General features: G+C 35.8%; 2 protein-coding genes across 8 annotated transcripts in view; one reads left to right on the top strand and one right to left on the bottom strand.

Annotated features, from left to right (window-relative positions):
* Positions 1–5,196, bottom strand: part of LOC125232322 (ubiquitin carboxyl-terminal hydrolase 8-like) — an 82,714-nt gene extending 77,518 nt beyond the window's left edge. Inside the window, exons 1-3 of the mRNA XM_048137951.1 lie at positions 4,930–5,196; positions 4,621–4,851; positions 537–676 (exon numbers count right to left, since the gene is read on the bottom strand). Coding sequence (XP_047993908.1) covers positions 537–676; positions 4,621–4,851; positions 4,930–5,030 — 472 coding nt within the window. The 5' untranslated portion in view covers positions 5,031–5,196. The remainder of the gene's footprint in view (positions 1–536; positions 677–4,620; positions 4,852–4,929) is intronic.
* Positions 5,197–5,651: 455 nt separating this feature from the next.
* Positions 5,652–14,615, top strand: part of LOC125232359 (synapse-associated protein of 47 kDa) — a 171,229-nt gene continuing 162,265 nt past the window's right edge. For 5 of the 7 annotated variants that reach the window (XM_048138015.1, XM_048138030.1, XM_048138003.1 and 2 more), the window contains exons 1-2: positions 5,652–6,002; positions 10,668–10,868. In XM_048138015.1, coding sequence (XP_047993972.1) covers positions 5,872–6,002; positions 10,668–10,868 — 332 coding nt within the window. In that variant the 5' untranslated portion in view covers positions 5,652–5,871. The remainder of the gene's footprint in view (positions 6,003–10,667; positions 10,869–14,615) is intronic. The other 2 variants (XM_048138021.1, XM_048138010.1) reach the window with 1 other exon arrangement.

The following is a 14,615-nucleotide window of genomic DNA, read 5'->3' as shown; positions in this document are numbered from 1 at the left end:
ATAACTCTGTCCATGTTTTTCTTATATCTGATGCTTTATTTCGTGCATGGTATAAAATATTTTATTTTAACTACAGTCAAGTTCCCTATTCCTATGGGGCCCTAATCCGTCATGGAGTAGGGAAGTAGTGAAGATGGGCCTGATTTTGTAAACATCAAAGCAGTGAGCCTTCTGTACTAGTACTATTATGTATTCATATTAAACATGTAAAATCGGGTAACTCACGTAAAATTGTCGAAGGTCGCTTGACATGTTTCGCTCCGTAACGAGGAGCATTTTCATTAAGCACGCGCGATGCCGATGGTATCCTGACGCAGACTGTGAACCGCAGTGCGGGGGGCGGCGGCGGCAGGGGCGGTGCGAAACTACCCTCACTTTCGGCATATTTGTCCTCGTTACGGAGCGAAACATGTCGAGCGACCTTCGACAATTTTACGTGAGTTACCTGATTTTACATGTTTAATAATGTCAGTGTCTCACGGTAGTTTTATTATTAAAATATTATATATGTATAAAAATGTAGAATTGAAGATAACCTGGCAACCCCAAAGGCTGGGAAGGTTCCGGCGCGGGAGCAGCCTCTAGCGCTTTCTTGCGGTTCTCATCTATTTTCTGCTTGATAACCTCATTCTCCTGGATGTCGTTAAGCCTCTTCTTCTTCTGTTCTTGGTTGTACCTGAAAAAACAAGAGAATAACTAATGGCAAAGATCGTCACTATGCAAAGTTTGGCTAGTACAGTCAACCAATTCGAACCCTAGGCCACTCTACAACCATGTCAAAATAACAAGCAGTAAGAGATTTCTTACAATCTGATTTATAACATCACTATGACATAGTTCTACAGTGGCCTAGGGTTCCAATTGGTTGACTGTACAGTCACGAACTTTCATAGTTGATCCACTTGTAGCTCATTTTATATTGGAACTTCATAGCTTAGGTAACTATGAAATGTCCAGTTTAAGATGAGCTAGAAGAGGATCAACAATTAAAACCAATAATTAAATTTATAATCACCTTATTATGCACAGGCTAATTAAAACCGTCTTCAAATCGATGTTGAAGACCATTTTAATTAGCCATTAAAATTCACTACCACTAGTCTCGAAAGCTGCTGAAAAATAATGTTTAGCGGCCCGCTATTTGGTCGCCCAGGTACATTTCCACAGTAATACCAGTGCAATAAATAAACTACCCCACAAAAACAGCTTTTTAATTTCAATAAATATACCAAAACGTTTTGTGTTGGAATTTATTTTCGTTTAAACAGAGTCATTATTTGTGTAATGGAATATGTAAAGATTTTAATAATTTTGTAAAATATCGGCAATTCTAATACCTCGAATAGTGCAATTTTTTTATACCACCGGCCACACCTTTGTTTACAATAATTCCGGCTAATTCAAAATTGGAAATAAATAAGTGTTACTTTCTCGATATATACATAGATCCTTTAATTTGCTGCTGTAATTCAAATAAACACTTAATGAGTTGTGACACTCGTAACTCATGTTACTTTTAAGTGGATTCACCCAATATTTTGTTCATGGCTGGCAATCATACAATATTTATTTAGTCAGATTTTAAGTAGTTTGTAACCAGGTCCTGTTTAAAAGTCAAATTTCTTTGACCTGTTGACAGTGTTGACTAATAAGATGTTACATTATTTATAGATGAATCTATTCAGATCCCAATGATGTCATTACATAAAAGATCTATCTTTAAAGGTTTTGTAGTGATAGGCATTTGTAATATATTCCTTGCTGAATAAGGGCGTTTTCAGAATTTGGGACCCCCCAATTAGCGTAAGTTGTTAACAAAAATAAACTCACTGTTAGTTTGTGACGATAATTACCTGGAGCAAATTAGCAATAGATTGGAGGAATCTTTGCCGAATGGCAAGAAGGTAAAGAATATAAATGATAGTAAATAATAGAGATGTATTGAGAAAAATGTTCTTTGTTTCTGTAAATATTTTGTTTATGTACTGTATTGCATTCTGTGATGTGATTGTCAGTGAGGGATCAATTATGTATAGTATGTAATTTAATGCATGTTGTATCTTCTGTTGGTGATCATAATTCGGTTTAAAGAAGTTTATTTTCTCATAAGAATATTTACAATTCACTTACATGAGAAATTAACACTAACTTAACTATGTTGAGCGTATGTATGCGTATAATTTGAGTACAAAAGAAGTGCTTAACCTAAATATTATAACATTTTTTTTTATATATGTAGGTACAATAATTTACCAGTTTCTAAACTAATAGTATACAAAAAGAGTTGGTATGTGTTCGTAGGGTAAACATAAAATTAGTAGGTAGACAAACAAAATAAAGATCAGAAAATGTAACTGCACAAAAAATGTGTTGTTACGACTTTACGCTTACACTAAATCCAAGCGATAGATAACGCGCGGTGAACACAGATTAAGGTTGGATAGATGTGGCTTAAAGCGAGTTGCGTGTCTCAGAGCGTACTTCGTCAGTCACGTAATGTTTAAGTAATTTTTTAAAAAGTACCATTGATTTTGCATCTTTTATGCTTAAGGGTAACTTGTTATACAAGTTTGCACCTTCATAGAGGACAGTTTTTTTTTTCCGTAATTAGTACGGGGCGGTCGGAGTACCAACTTATTGCAGTTTCTTAATTTAATTTTTTGTATATCTTGTTTCTTTTTAAATGATGTTTGAATATGAAGTTTATTTTGTATTATTTGACGTAATTTTAGAACAAAACGGGACTTAATCGCGTAAACACTTACATTTATATTTGGCCCGACGTTTCGAACATCACATTATGTTCGTGGTCACGGGTAGACTGGCGAGGAATTGCATCAACATCTATCTACTACCCGCACTTGTTCTTGATTATTCACTTTTGCGCTAGGGTTGTCACTTTGCCTACACACAACACTCACGACATCAGCCGGTGTGTCCCTGGGTGTTTTTTCACGCTTATGAGGGACAGGGAATTTCTTCTTCGTGGAATCCAGTGATTAGCAAATGTAAGCGTGAAAAACACCCAGGGACACACCGGCTGATGTCGTGAGTGTTGTGTGTAGGCAAAGTGACAACCCTAGCGCAAAAGTGAATAATCAAGAACAAGTGCGGGTAGTTCGAGAAACTCGCGCGGCTAGAAGATGTTGATGCAATTCCTCGCCAGTCTACCCGTGACCACGAACATAATGTGATGTTTGAAACGTCGGGCCAAATATAAATGTAAGTGTTTACGCGATTAAGTCCCGTTTTGTTCTAAAATTATTATTTGACGTATTAGTACACAGGTATTGTATTTATAACTTTGACTTATATTCATTATTTTTGTCTTTTTGTATAATGTTATAGAGGGTGTAAGGTAATCGAGATTAAACAGGACCTTTATTCGCTTATTTTGTGCGCGTTGGATAGCGTTCAAGTGTATGGCAGCGGCAGGTAATCTAAATGTGGTTTTACAAATGTGTTGTAAATGGTATAACGAACTCGCATCGGGAGACAACAGGTTATACCTCGCAATGCGCCTGTGAGAGAATTTATTTTAGTTTTAATTTTGTTAATATGCGGTTGCCATGTTAGTTGTTTGTCTAATATAAGACCGAGGTACTTTTCTTGTTCTACTCTATTGATAGGCTGATTATTTATTTTTAAGGAATCTACAAAATTAAGTTTTTTATTTTTTGGTGCGAAAATGATGTAATTCGTTTTCGTAACATTTATAGTTAAAAGGTTGCTATGGAACCATTTGTTTAGTATATTTAAGTCTGTTTGAGCTTCACATATAAGATCCTGGATTTAATTAATAAACAAATTACCAACAGGACAACATTCTGTTGGTTGATGCGTGTATGCCCTTTCAACTGTCATCTTCACTGTTTTAACCCTTAAATAATATTACTTAAATTCTATGGATTAATGTTTTTTTAGCTATATATATATATGTTTTCAATGTTGAATTTATTCTTTTTTTAAATAATAATAATTAAATTTAATGATAAGTTATTATATGCTGTGCCCTTGCAGGGTCCATGTGAGACATCATACTACATTCAATACCTGTACTGTAACCATGGTTTGCAATAAAGAATTATGAATTATGAAAAAAAAAAAAAAAAAAAAAAAAAAAACCTTGACAAAGATTTATTTAAATTTGAATTTTGACACACTGTCAATAGAGTCAAAAGTGCATAATGCATATATGTATACATGATTATGCATTTAAGGGTAGTTTACCGTAACTCAACTACAGCGAATGATAATTTTAAACTTATGATTATGAGATTAATCCAGTCATCTTCTACTGATATGCATGAATATAAATTGAGCATATCAAATGAAGTCATATTACAAGTTTTGTTACACTTACTGGGGGATCATTGATATCTGTGTAAGATTCTCCTCAAATATTGCCTTATTGCTACTGTTATTTTTACTTGCTGTGGAATTAACACAGCAAAAGGGAGTGTACAAGATTCTAATAGGTTGGCAAAGCGCATGTGACACTCCTTGAGTTGCAGGCGTTCACAGGTTACAGTACTTACAGTCATTGCTTTCCATCAGGCAGACCGTATGCTTGTTTGCCACCAACATAGTATTAAAAAAATGTACTTATATCAACCTCACCTGTCAATTAGACTATTCTTTAACTCTTCAGCTGCATCAATGGCTTTATTAGGGTTTTTGGTTCCTAACATCTGGTTGAAGTAGTTCTTGTCCTTCAAGTAGTCCTTGTCCTTGCTGATGCACGCCACGACCCGCAAGTACTTCATGTAGCACACGTAAGAGTACTCCTCATCGCCCTTCTCACGGGCCTCTGCTGCACTCTCGAAAAGTTTTTGCGCTGTTTTGCATAACCTTCAAAATACGACAAATTAACTTATAAGAAATCACTACAGAACACAATAATATAATTCTCATAGTGGAAAAACTTACGCAGTAGCCCGTTTCGACTTCAAATCTGGAATATTATGCAGTTTATCTAAATCTTCGATGCATTTACCGAGATGCAGTTGCTGTCGTCGAGTTTCCGTCATCTTGGAAATTCAAACCCGCCTCACGGTCCGCGTAATGAATTATAGTTTTTTTATTCGACACTAGGAACACTAATCACTACATTACATTTGAGATAAACAACGAGTGATTTTTAGTATTATTCACAAACAGAAACAAAAAACTGGCTAGCCTAATCAGAAAACGTCATGTTTGAACGAATGATTTGAATGGAAGTGAAATGTCAAGCAAATGAACGAATGTACCAGTCAAGAGTGAATGAATTTAGGCTCCCCACAGACAGTCTTAAAAATTCATAATCTTAAAAAAAACTTGTATGCAATCTGACAGTTCAAACTGACACTGACAAGACACTGACAGATCTGAACTGTCAGATTGCATACAAGTTTTTTTTAAGATTATGAATTTTTAAGACTGTCTGTGGGGAGCCTATGTCTGACGTTACGTTTTGTTAATCCACTGAATTATTTTATCACGAGGCAATTTAACATTTTGAATATTTTAAGCTTAGCATAGAGATTCATTTACGATAAAATATCAATAAAATTGTTATATATGTAAAATAATGATGTTTTCGAGCAATTTGAATAACACCAAGAAGATATCATAATAAACTGCTCTATGCAGTATCAAAACGTCGGCCGTAAAAAGGTATAGCGCAAAAGCGCAAGTTTTCATGCGCAGTGAAAACCCGTCGAATTTTCCTGGTCGATCGTGGTTCCATTTAGTTTTTCAGCTGATCGCGCTTTCCACGGCCGTGTCGCAGACTGTCCCGGTGTGTCATGTGCGAAACTGTCGCAGCGTAGTGAAATAGTCGAGTGTTTGTGATTTGTGTAGTTTTCGGGTTAGCTAGTGGCAGTGAAAATGTTTTCAGGACTTACTAATCAGGTTAGTTCGTGGATGGGGGCCGCAAAAGGGGAGCCCCAGGACGAAGAAGTCCCGACCCCTACGAAGGAAGCGACAGGGGAGCCGACGGCGGAAGGCGAAAGACAGAGGTGCACATTCTTTTGTTTACATTTTTCGTTGCATCCTTATCGCTGTACGGTTGATAAAAAACAAATAAACTTTATTTACGTAAGCCCCTTATACCCTTATTTTAACGATCCACGTGCGAAACTGCGTGTAAATCGCGGAGTCTGAGCTTAAATTGGTGTTATATCTTGTGAAGCTTCTAGAAGGCAGTTGCAAGTTGCAGTATGCTGAACTATGCACTGCAGTGAAATTTGTTTGCATAACTATGGTGGAATATTGATCCAGCGAGGCAGACTATTTGGGTCAAGAACATTGGAGCCAGGATTCTAATTAGAAAATGTGGATATCTTGGCAGATTTTATCATCCTTGTTGAGAAAAATTGGATGTGAAATGATAACCATATGTTATGAAATTGTATTAAGTTATTGGATTACAAATTTCTTTTAACATTTCGGATCTAATAAATTATGATGACTTGATTACTATTAGAGGTTTTCTTATTAGAATTAGAATTCTAGAATTATAATATGATATATCATATAATTTCTTGATAACAGACTTTAAGGAATGACATAGGTAAATACAACAAAACATTGTAAATAAACAAAACATAAAAACTTTAAAACGGGAAACCATGTTGTTTCTTTTGATGATCTTAAATCTTTACAACAAATTATAACATATTATGTTTGTTTAACAAAAACTTTTATAAAACGAATCTAATAACATAGCAGGCATATACATTATACACCCTGTTTTTATTGAATTCCATTAACTTTAAGGGAAGATTCTTTACATCAAATACAATTAATTTCTCTAAGAAACTAGCGTCTTAATTCTTGCAGTTATCAAGTTATTAAAAAAATAAAGATAATTACTGAACATGTATGTGACAGAGATGGTTCAAGAGCTCAACGCCCACCACTCAAACGATGGGAGGACGAAATTATAACCACTGTAGGGCCTTTCTGGACTAGACTGGCCAGGCAGAGGAAATACTGGAAAGAGCTGGAGGAGGCCTATGCCAACAGGCACACTGAACTACGCGACTTCATCTAAACAAACAATCACAAACACCACGTTCAGAAGAAAAGGCTAAATAGATAGATAGATAGATGTGACAGCCTTTACCAATTCCTAATGTTATTTGTTTTCACATGTGCCGTCAATCACTTGACACTTACTTGAATGTTATTCTTAACATGTTAAATTTAACGGAAAACAAAAAAAAACATGGAGTATAGTGTAAGTAACACATGAGGAGGTGTGTCCGGATAGACTGATTCATCAATGCAGAGCTGAAATTGCAAATGGTAGAAAGTTGACATTTGGACACTGGGATTGCATTTATAATGTATGTAGGAGATAAGAAGTGATTCCTAGGCTTGTATGGGTCAAAGCATACAATTTCAATTAAATCTACTGTTATTTCAATGAAACATTTTCATATTTGGGTGAATCAACTTTTCTTTGCCAGCAAAATTTCGCATACTTCGACTACATGTGGTCAGAAAATTTAATTGGGATTTAGTCTAATTAATGTATACTTATTATATTAAAGACAAATATATTAGCTAAGCAATACAACATGTAATTATAGGGTTCCTATTTTATAACTTTGTTTCGAGCAGTGACCCAGTGGACATAGCTGTCCCTCACTTTTGTATGAAAAAAGTGTCTCTTCCACTGGGTCACATATTGTTTTAATTAAAAATTAATCGTTTAAAATTTTTCCCTAATTGGTATACGTGAAATAAGGATCTTTATTCACGATGGTAAGGTTAAAAATCACAAAAGTAGACCTAATAATAAGTAAGGGTAATTCTTGCAAAAAGCAAGAAAAAGTTGATTCAGGGTCATTCCATTGTGACGGGTGGGACATTTATACTCTTTTTTGCCTACATTTTGCTTTATTTCTGCCAAACAGCAACAATTAGCGTATTGAATACGACATTATCTCTTACCTGAATAATCAATGTTTACTGTACCATCGAAAAAAGTATGAAAATGTCATTATTATTATGAGAAATTGATGGTATAAGAAGTGTGACGGGTGGGACTTCAAAGTGCCTCTCCTCTCCGACTTGACTTACACAATTCGCAATTGGTAAGAAACTATAAAACTTTTGTTAAACAACCAATTTTTTATATGATTCCTGATATTGTATAGATTAGGTATTAGTATAATTTACGCAAATAACTCTTAAAACAAAAATAATTTTCCTTCTCAATGCTTGTGACGGGTGGGACAGTGCTTTGTGACGGTGGGACGAGTAACATTTGAGCATACAAATATATGAAAAATATAAAGACAGTTCTTTTGTATTTACTTTAAATCAGCTCTTTAATGAATTATTTAATGTTACAAGTAATAGTTTCAATAGTTTTCTTGGAGCATTGAGACAAAAAAATTTTTTTTTATCTTAAATTTTTAAAGGTTCAGATAATTGTCAAACATCGTCAAACAGTCTATTACTGCATACTTTTATCAGCGATTCAGGACGAATGTCTAAAATTATACCAGTTTTAATGAAAGAGACTTCTTCCTGATTCATAGCATTCATTGTGTTCTATAAAGTAATACCACAACCGAATTAAGCAATATTACACATATAATTTGCTTTAGTATAACCCAGCTAGGTTTAACTAAACTTAAAAGAACGATTTTATACTCACCAACTCCAGTTTTACCAGATAACCCATTTTGCTCACCCGTCAGTGACGGGTGGGACCTACGTTGAAAAGTATTTTTTTATTTACAAATGCAACGCGTTTTTTGGCTAAAATAATCAATCTCAACCTAATTGTTACTTTCACAAAGCAAGACAACAAGAGCTTAGATACTTTTAGGGTAAACAAGAAAAAACTTTGTTTTACTGTGACGGGCGGGACTGACTTACGCATTGTGTAGAAGCCCAATAAATCCTAACCATGAAGATTAATTTATATTTACTTGCCCCTGGTTTAAACAGCGTTAAATATATTTTCTTTTACACATATCACTTTCTCCGTAATGTTTATAAAAGGCGCGAAATAGCGCTGCCAACTTAAGGTATAAATATACCACCTTAGACAACTGGCGCTAGGGGTACGTTCGGACACGAATAAAATGCAAAAAAAATACACAAAAAGGAAAAACTCATTGATTCATAAAAATAGGCATAATGTTCTATTCTCTAGATGTAGATTTAAGTATGAATTAAGTTATTTAATTTTTATGCCTATGGTGTCGGTTTCGCTGGAATGACCCTTCACCCATTTATCTCAATTGGGTGACAATGTAGTATTAGGTACCGGCCACATCAGAGCGTCGCGTGTCTCGGGGCGCGCAACGGACGTCCGCGCCACGCCACCTGAGTGTAATTCAAAAAACCGGCCAAGAGCGTGTCGGGCCACGCTCAGTGTAGGGTTCCGTAGTTTTCCGTATTTTTCTCAAAAACTACTGAACCTATCAAGTTCAAAACAATTTTCCTAGAAAGTATTTATAAAGTTCTACTTTTGTGATTTTTTTCATATTTTTTAAACATATGGTTCAAAAGTTAGAGGGGGGGGGACGCACTTTTTTTTCCTTTCGGAGCGATTATTTTCGAAAATATTATTATTATCAAAAAACAATCTTAGCAAACCCTTATTCATTTTTCAATACCTATCCAACAATATATCACACGTTGGGGTTGGAATGAAAAAAAAATATCAGCCCCCAGTTTACATGTAGGGGGGGTACCCTAATAAAACATTTTTTTCCATTTTTTATTTTTGCACTTTGTTGGCGTGATTGATATACATATTGGTACCAAATTTCAGCTTTCTAGTGCTAACGGTTACTAAGAATTCGCGGACGGACGGACGGACGGACGGACGGACGGACGGACGGACGGACGGACGGACGGACGGACGGACGGACGGACGGACGGACGGACGGACGGACGGACGGACGGACGGACGGACGGACGGACGGACGGACGGACGGACAGACAGACATGGCGAAACTATAAGGGTTCCTAGTTGACTACGGAACCCTAAAAACGTCTCCTCAGTACATTTTGTATAGGAAGTACGTAAGACGCGCCCCAGGTGGCGTGGCGGCGGCGTGGCGCGCGCCGCGCCGCCACGCGCCTTACGTCCTTCCTATACAAAATGTACTGAGGAGACTTTTTTGAATTAAACAGTTTGGACGACCGGTCTGGCTCTGGTCTGCCTGCTACACCGCGGTCCCGGGTTCGAATCCCAGTAAGGGCATTTATTTGTGTGATCATTTGTTTTGTGAATGTATAAGTACAAAACCTACTGTAATTGGGCTTTCAAGAATTTGTCTCTCATCTTTGTCATACAACAGCAAAATTAAAATAACAGCCAAAATTTATGATAATAACAATTGTTTCATATCAGTATTATCAAAAATATATTTATACACTTCAATATTACTAAGGATCAAAGAATGTTGCATTATCCTAGATTTTAAAACATAATATTTGTTTACAAATCGGTGTTACACTAATACAGATCTAAAAAAATTATGAAAATTTTGGAAAAGGGAAATTTGGATTTCTTAGAATCCATTTATTACAATTTCAACATTCTTTCCAAGTGTGAATGTCGTAATTTTCAAAACTTCCCGTTACCATATCAATTTTAAAAGTAAGCTTATACTACGCGCCATACTAACCAGTCTCAAATCTCTTCGCAGCCCAACAAAAGGAGCCAGCAAGCTCGAGCTCCTCACAAACGTACAGTCCAAAATGACCGGCTGGCTCGGATCCGGAATCCCGATTCCGGGCCTCCGGAAAAACGAGGCGTCCGCCGACGCCGCCGAGCCGGCCCCGGAGCCCGCGGAGCCCGTGGAGCCCAAACCTGAGAAGGATGATGATGATAACTCTAGGTATAATAGGTACGAGGGGCGGCAGAACAAATGAGTTTACTATTTGAGCTTTGGTGTGTTGTTTCTGGGTCTTTATGATGATTTTGTTATGCTGTTTTGACTTGTCATGCATTTGATGTAATTGACGAAAGTTAGCAACGGCGGTAGATATCAATATTAGCAATAGCCACCAAAAACAACCGTCTCTGTTACAATAAAAATTACTCTATTATGTCGATTTTGCATTGATCAAAGTAGAATAAAAAGAAGTGATTGGGTCGTATAAAATATGTATTACCTAATGCCCTATTGTATACTGCTTCTTTCTCCGCGTCCTGTTGCTTATTACTAAGTGCTTTGCCTGAAAGGAAATTAGATAATGTATAATTTAGAAAGTTTACTGGACCCATCTTGAACTATTTAGTTACGAAGTTCGCTTGAGGGCCAATTGAGAAGACATAAGGGAGTGAATCTCTTCTTTCGCCGCAATGAGTTTGATTGGACAGAGCGTAAAAGTATTTACAACTTCATGGAAATTTGACATTTATGATAACATTTCTACTCCGGTACTCCCTGTGCCCTGTGCTATCAATCTAGCCTATACCGGTTCTTACGAGATTTCCGTAGTTCGCGTTAACACTAACGTATTGATTTAATTTGCCAGGTTTCTTACTGACTACAGTAGACAAACCTTAGGGATGTAGACAAAGTCATCATAAAGATATTATTTCTCTGGAACAGCATACTTATATCCTAAGCTTTTTTAAAGGCACTTTGCGTCTCAGCTTTGAGCACTGAACACGCATTTTTTTATATTTTCGCCACGAATATGCAATGATTAATCATTTACTGCTTTCGTTTCGCAACCGATATCACCAACCACATATTCTTGATGTTGCCATGAATATATTATACAATATCACTTATAAATTCTTAAATGAAACTTATAAAAAATATTTTTGTGCTTTTATTATTATATACTCACTTTATTTTTCCTACACTATTGACTATTTCTTTTAAATTTTATGACATTGCATTTTAGACTGAGTAATATCATACACCAGTAGTGCAGTTGATATCTGAGAAATATTAAATTCTGATTTTGACATATGTCGTGCAGCAATTGAAGATTATGTTTCAATATTTCGGAACGTGCACTACGATCTTGTGCCGAAATCCGTTGCGAGAATATTCCTTACACAATATCATATTAATCGATAAGCAATAATAGCTTTTAGTTCCAGCAAGAGAAGCACCAAAAATGAGGAGTGAGTTTTCAAAAGGACTTATTTCTATAAGTTTGCAGAGGTTATTCTTATCTATGTCTTCCTAGAGAAATAAACCTTGTTGACTTATAGAAATAAGTCCTTTTGAAATGACTTTCCTCAAATATGCTATAAATTCTGAAAAAATATGCTTGTAGAGATGAAGATAAGTCTGTATTGATTTCGATAGCACAGTACGGACGGTGCAAGTGATATTTTAAACTTTATTATTTCATAGATGTTTCATACTTAGAGATTCAGACATGACATTGACCTGTTGCTGTTACGATATATTGTTGTATTTAGCATTAAAACTACATTGTACAGAATGTAACAAACAAAACCTCGCATGTTAAACAATGACATTTTTTCAGATGTAAAGATCTCGAATGAATAAAATTTCCGGACAAAATTGTTCAGCCGGGTAGAAAAATGCTGAAATGTATTTTCACTTGTTGCACACATCACATACTTGCGATTTAGGTTGCTATTACACTTTGTCGCTCACCATGCGGTCGTCAAATCACACAAAATTACGTATAGTGTTTGATGCTACCGACCCATGTTCGACGCTGTGTAAATAGTGTTAACATCCATCAATTCAAAGACATCGAAATTTCACACATCATTCTAACAAAATTATTCCAAAATCAAGTGAAACATAACATAATAGAGTTTGAATAGATCATTTCCTAGCCAACACGCCTCCGTGAACTCATTGACTCTGCTCAGACCCCATTTTTTATTTCTCATTGTTGTGCATTCTATCAAATCAGTTTTTTGTCTATTTACAGTATTTACCCACTTAAAATTCAATTGTCTAAACACGTTCAACGTTTTTATTTTGAACTATTTACTGTAGGCGTAAAATTTCTTAACTTGTCATTTCTATTGCTTTGAATGTAAATAAAGTTAGGTGGAATGAATGAATGAAGTTATCATGGTTAATTGTTCAGAAAGCATTTTATGTTTTTGTTAAAGTGTTTATTAAAGGTAATTTTAATCATTGGCATTGTTATAGAGTATTAGGTAATTTCATCACCAAGAAACGTCAGACTGTGAAGTCTCAGTGCAGAGTTTCTTGCACTTTTAAGATTAGCAGAGATTGCGCATAGTTGGTGCTTATCAAAGTTTTTTTCATCACACCCGCATTTTAAATGTGCTATTGCACGCAGGCGGAGCGTGAGTGAGTTATAGAAAAATCGTTCTCCCAAGGGAATAATGAAATTTTTTGTACTGTACTAACTTTTTTACATTTATTTACATATTTTTTACATTGCGAGTGTGATGAAAAACATTGTGTGTTACCCGGGGAGTATGAATATTACTAACTCGAGTCTTTAAATCACTTCGGCAAGCCGTCGTGATTTAACTTACTCTCGTTAGTAATATTCAACTTCCTCCCCTTGTTGCACAATGTAGGTACTATTACGCACTGAGTAAAATCCAATCCAATCCAATAGCTAAAATTGTTTTTGAGACAGTCGACTGAATGTGCCTTCAAATTCTATTTCAAAATTGTCAACACGCACTAATTACTTTACTACAGTTTGTACTACGCAACGGTAATCCATTCATTCACTCACTGAATTTCATTCGAACTACGAAACTTTCACCTTCATTCGTAATCCCTGTTTCAAACGTTTAAGTTTGTAATGGTTATGTTTGAACGTGTTTGGACAATGGAGGTTCAATTTAACTAATCGACTAGCTTCCACTTTCCTGTCGCTTTGTAAATTGTTGGAGTGTAACCGAGCGTAACCTATTTTAATCGATGGTGCGTGGATTGTACGTCAGTTTGTCTGTTTTTATCATGGTGTTACTAACCTCAGAGCGCACAAGTCGCCGGCGGGCGTGTCGCATTGCGCACGCAAAAACGACGGGGTGTTATAAGTTTGACGTGTCTGCCTGTCTGTCTGTTTGTCTGTCTGTGTGTGTGTGTCTGTCTGTGGCATCGTAGCTCCCGAACGGATGAACCGATTTAGATTTAATTTTTTTTGTCTGAAAGCTGAGTTAGTCGGGAGTGTTCTTAGCCATGTTTCATGAAAATTGGTCTGCTATGTCGCAGTCGGGGTTTTTTTTTCAAAATTTTAATGAAGATTACGGAACATATCGTGTGCGTTTCTTAGGGTGAAAAAACTCATGAATTTTACTTGCATAAGGCAGCTTTTTGGGGGCAATTTTTTTTACCACATTATCAACAACTGTATATATTTTCAGAACTCGTGAATGCTTTATCAAACGCAACGTTTTGCTGTCAACTCAACTCAACTCTAAGGCTATCAAATAGATAATTTACTGTTCGCCTTGATTAGTCGAATAAAATCTGTGTCTGTATACTAGTTCCAGATGAATTGGATGGTGATAAGCAATAATGTGTCAACCCACAAAAACTAAAAAAATGAGATTTTAATGCCATGTTATAGCTGGATTTTTAAACTTCTATTTGCAAAAATGACCTTTTCATTTTGAAAATTTTTACTATCCCAAAAGTAAAAAAATAGGTTAACAC

Source organism: Leguminivora glycinivorella, chromosome 1 (genome assembly GCF_023078275.1).
Source record: "Leguminivora glycinivorella isolate SPB_JAAS2020 chromosome 1, LegGlyc_1.1, whole genome shotgun sequence".
Taxonomy (NCBI): domain Eukaryota; kingdom Metazoa; phylum Arthropoda; class Insecta; order Lepidoptera; family Tortricidae; genus Leguminivora; species Leguminivora glycinivorella.
Note: the sequence above shows the minus strand (reverse complement) of the source record. Positions and strands in the feature narration are given on the sequence as shown.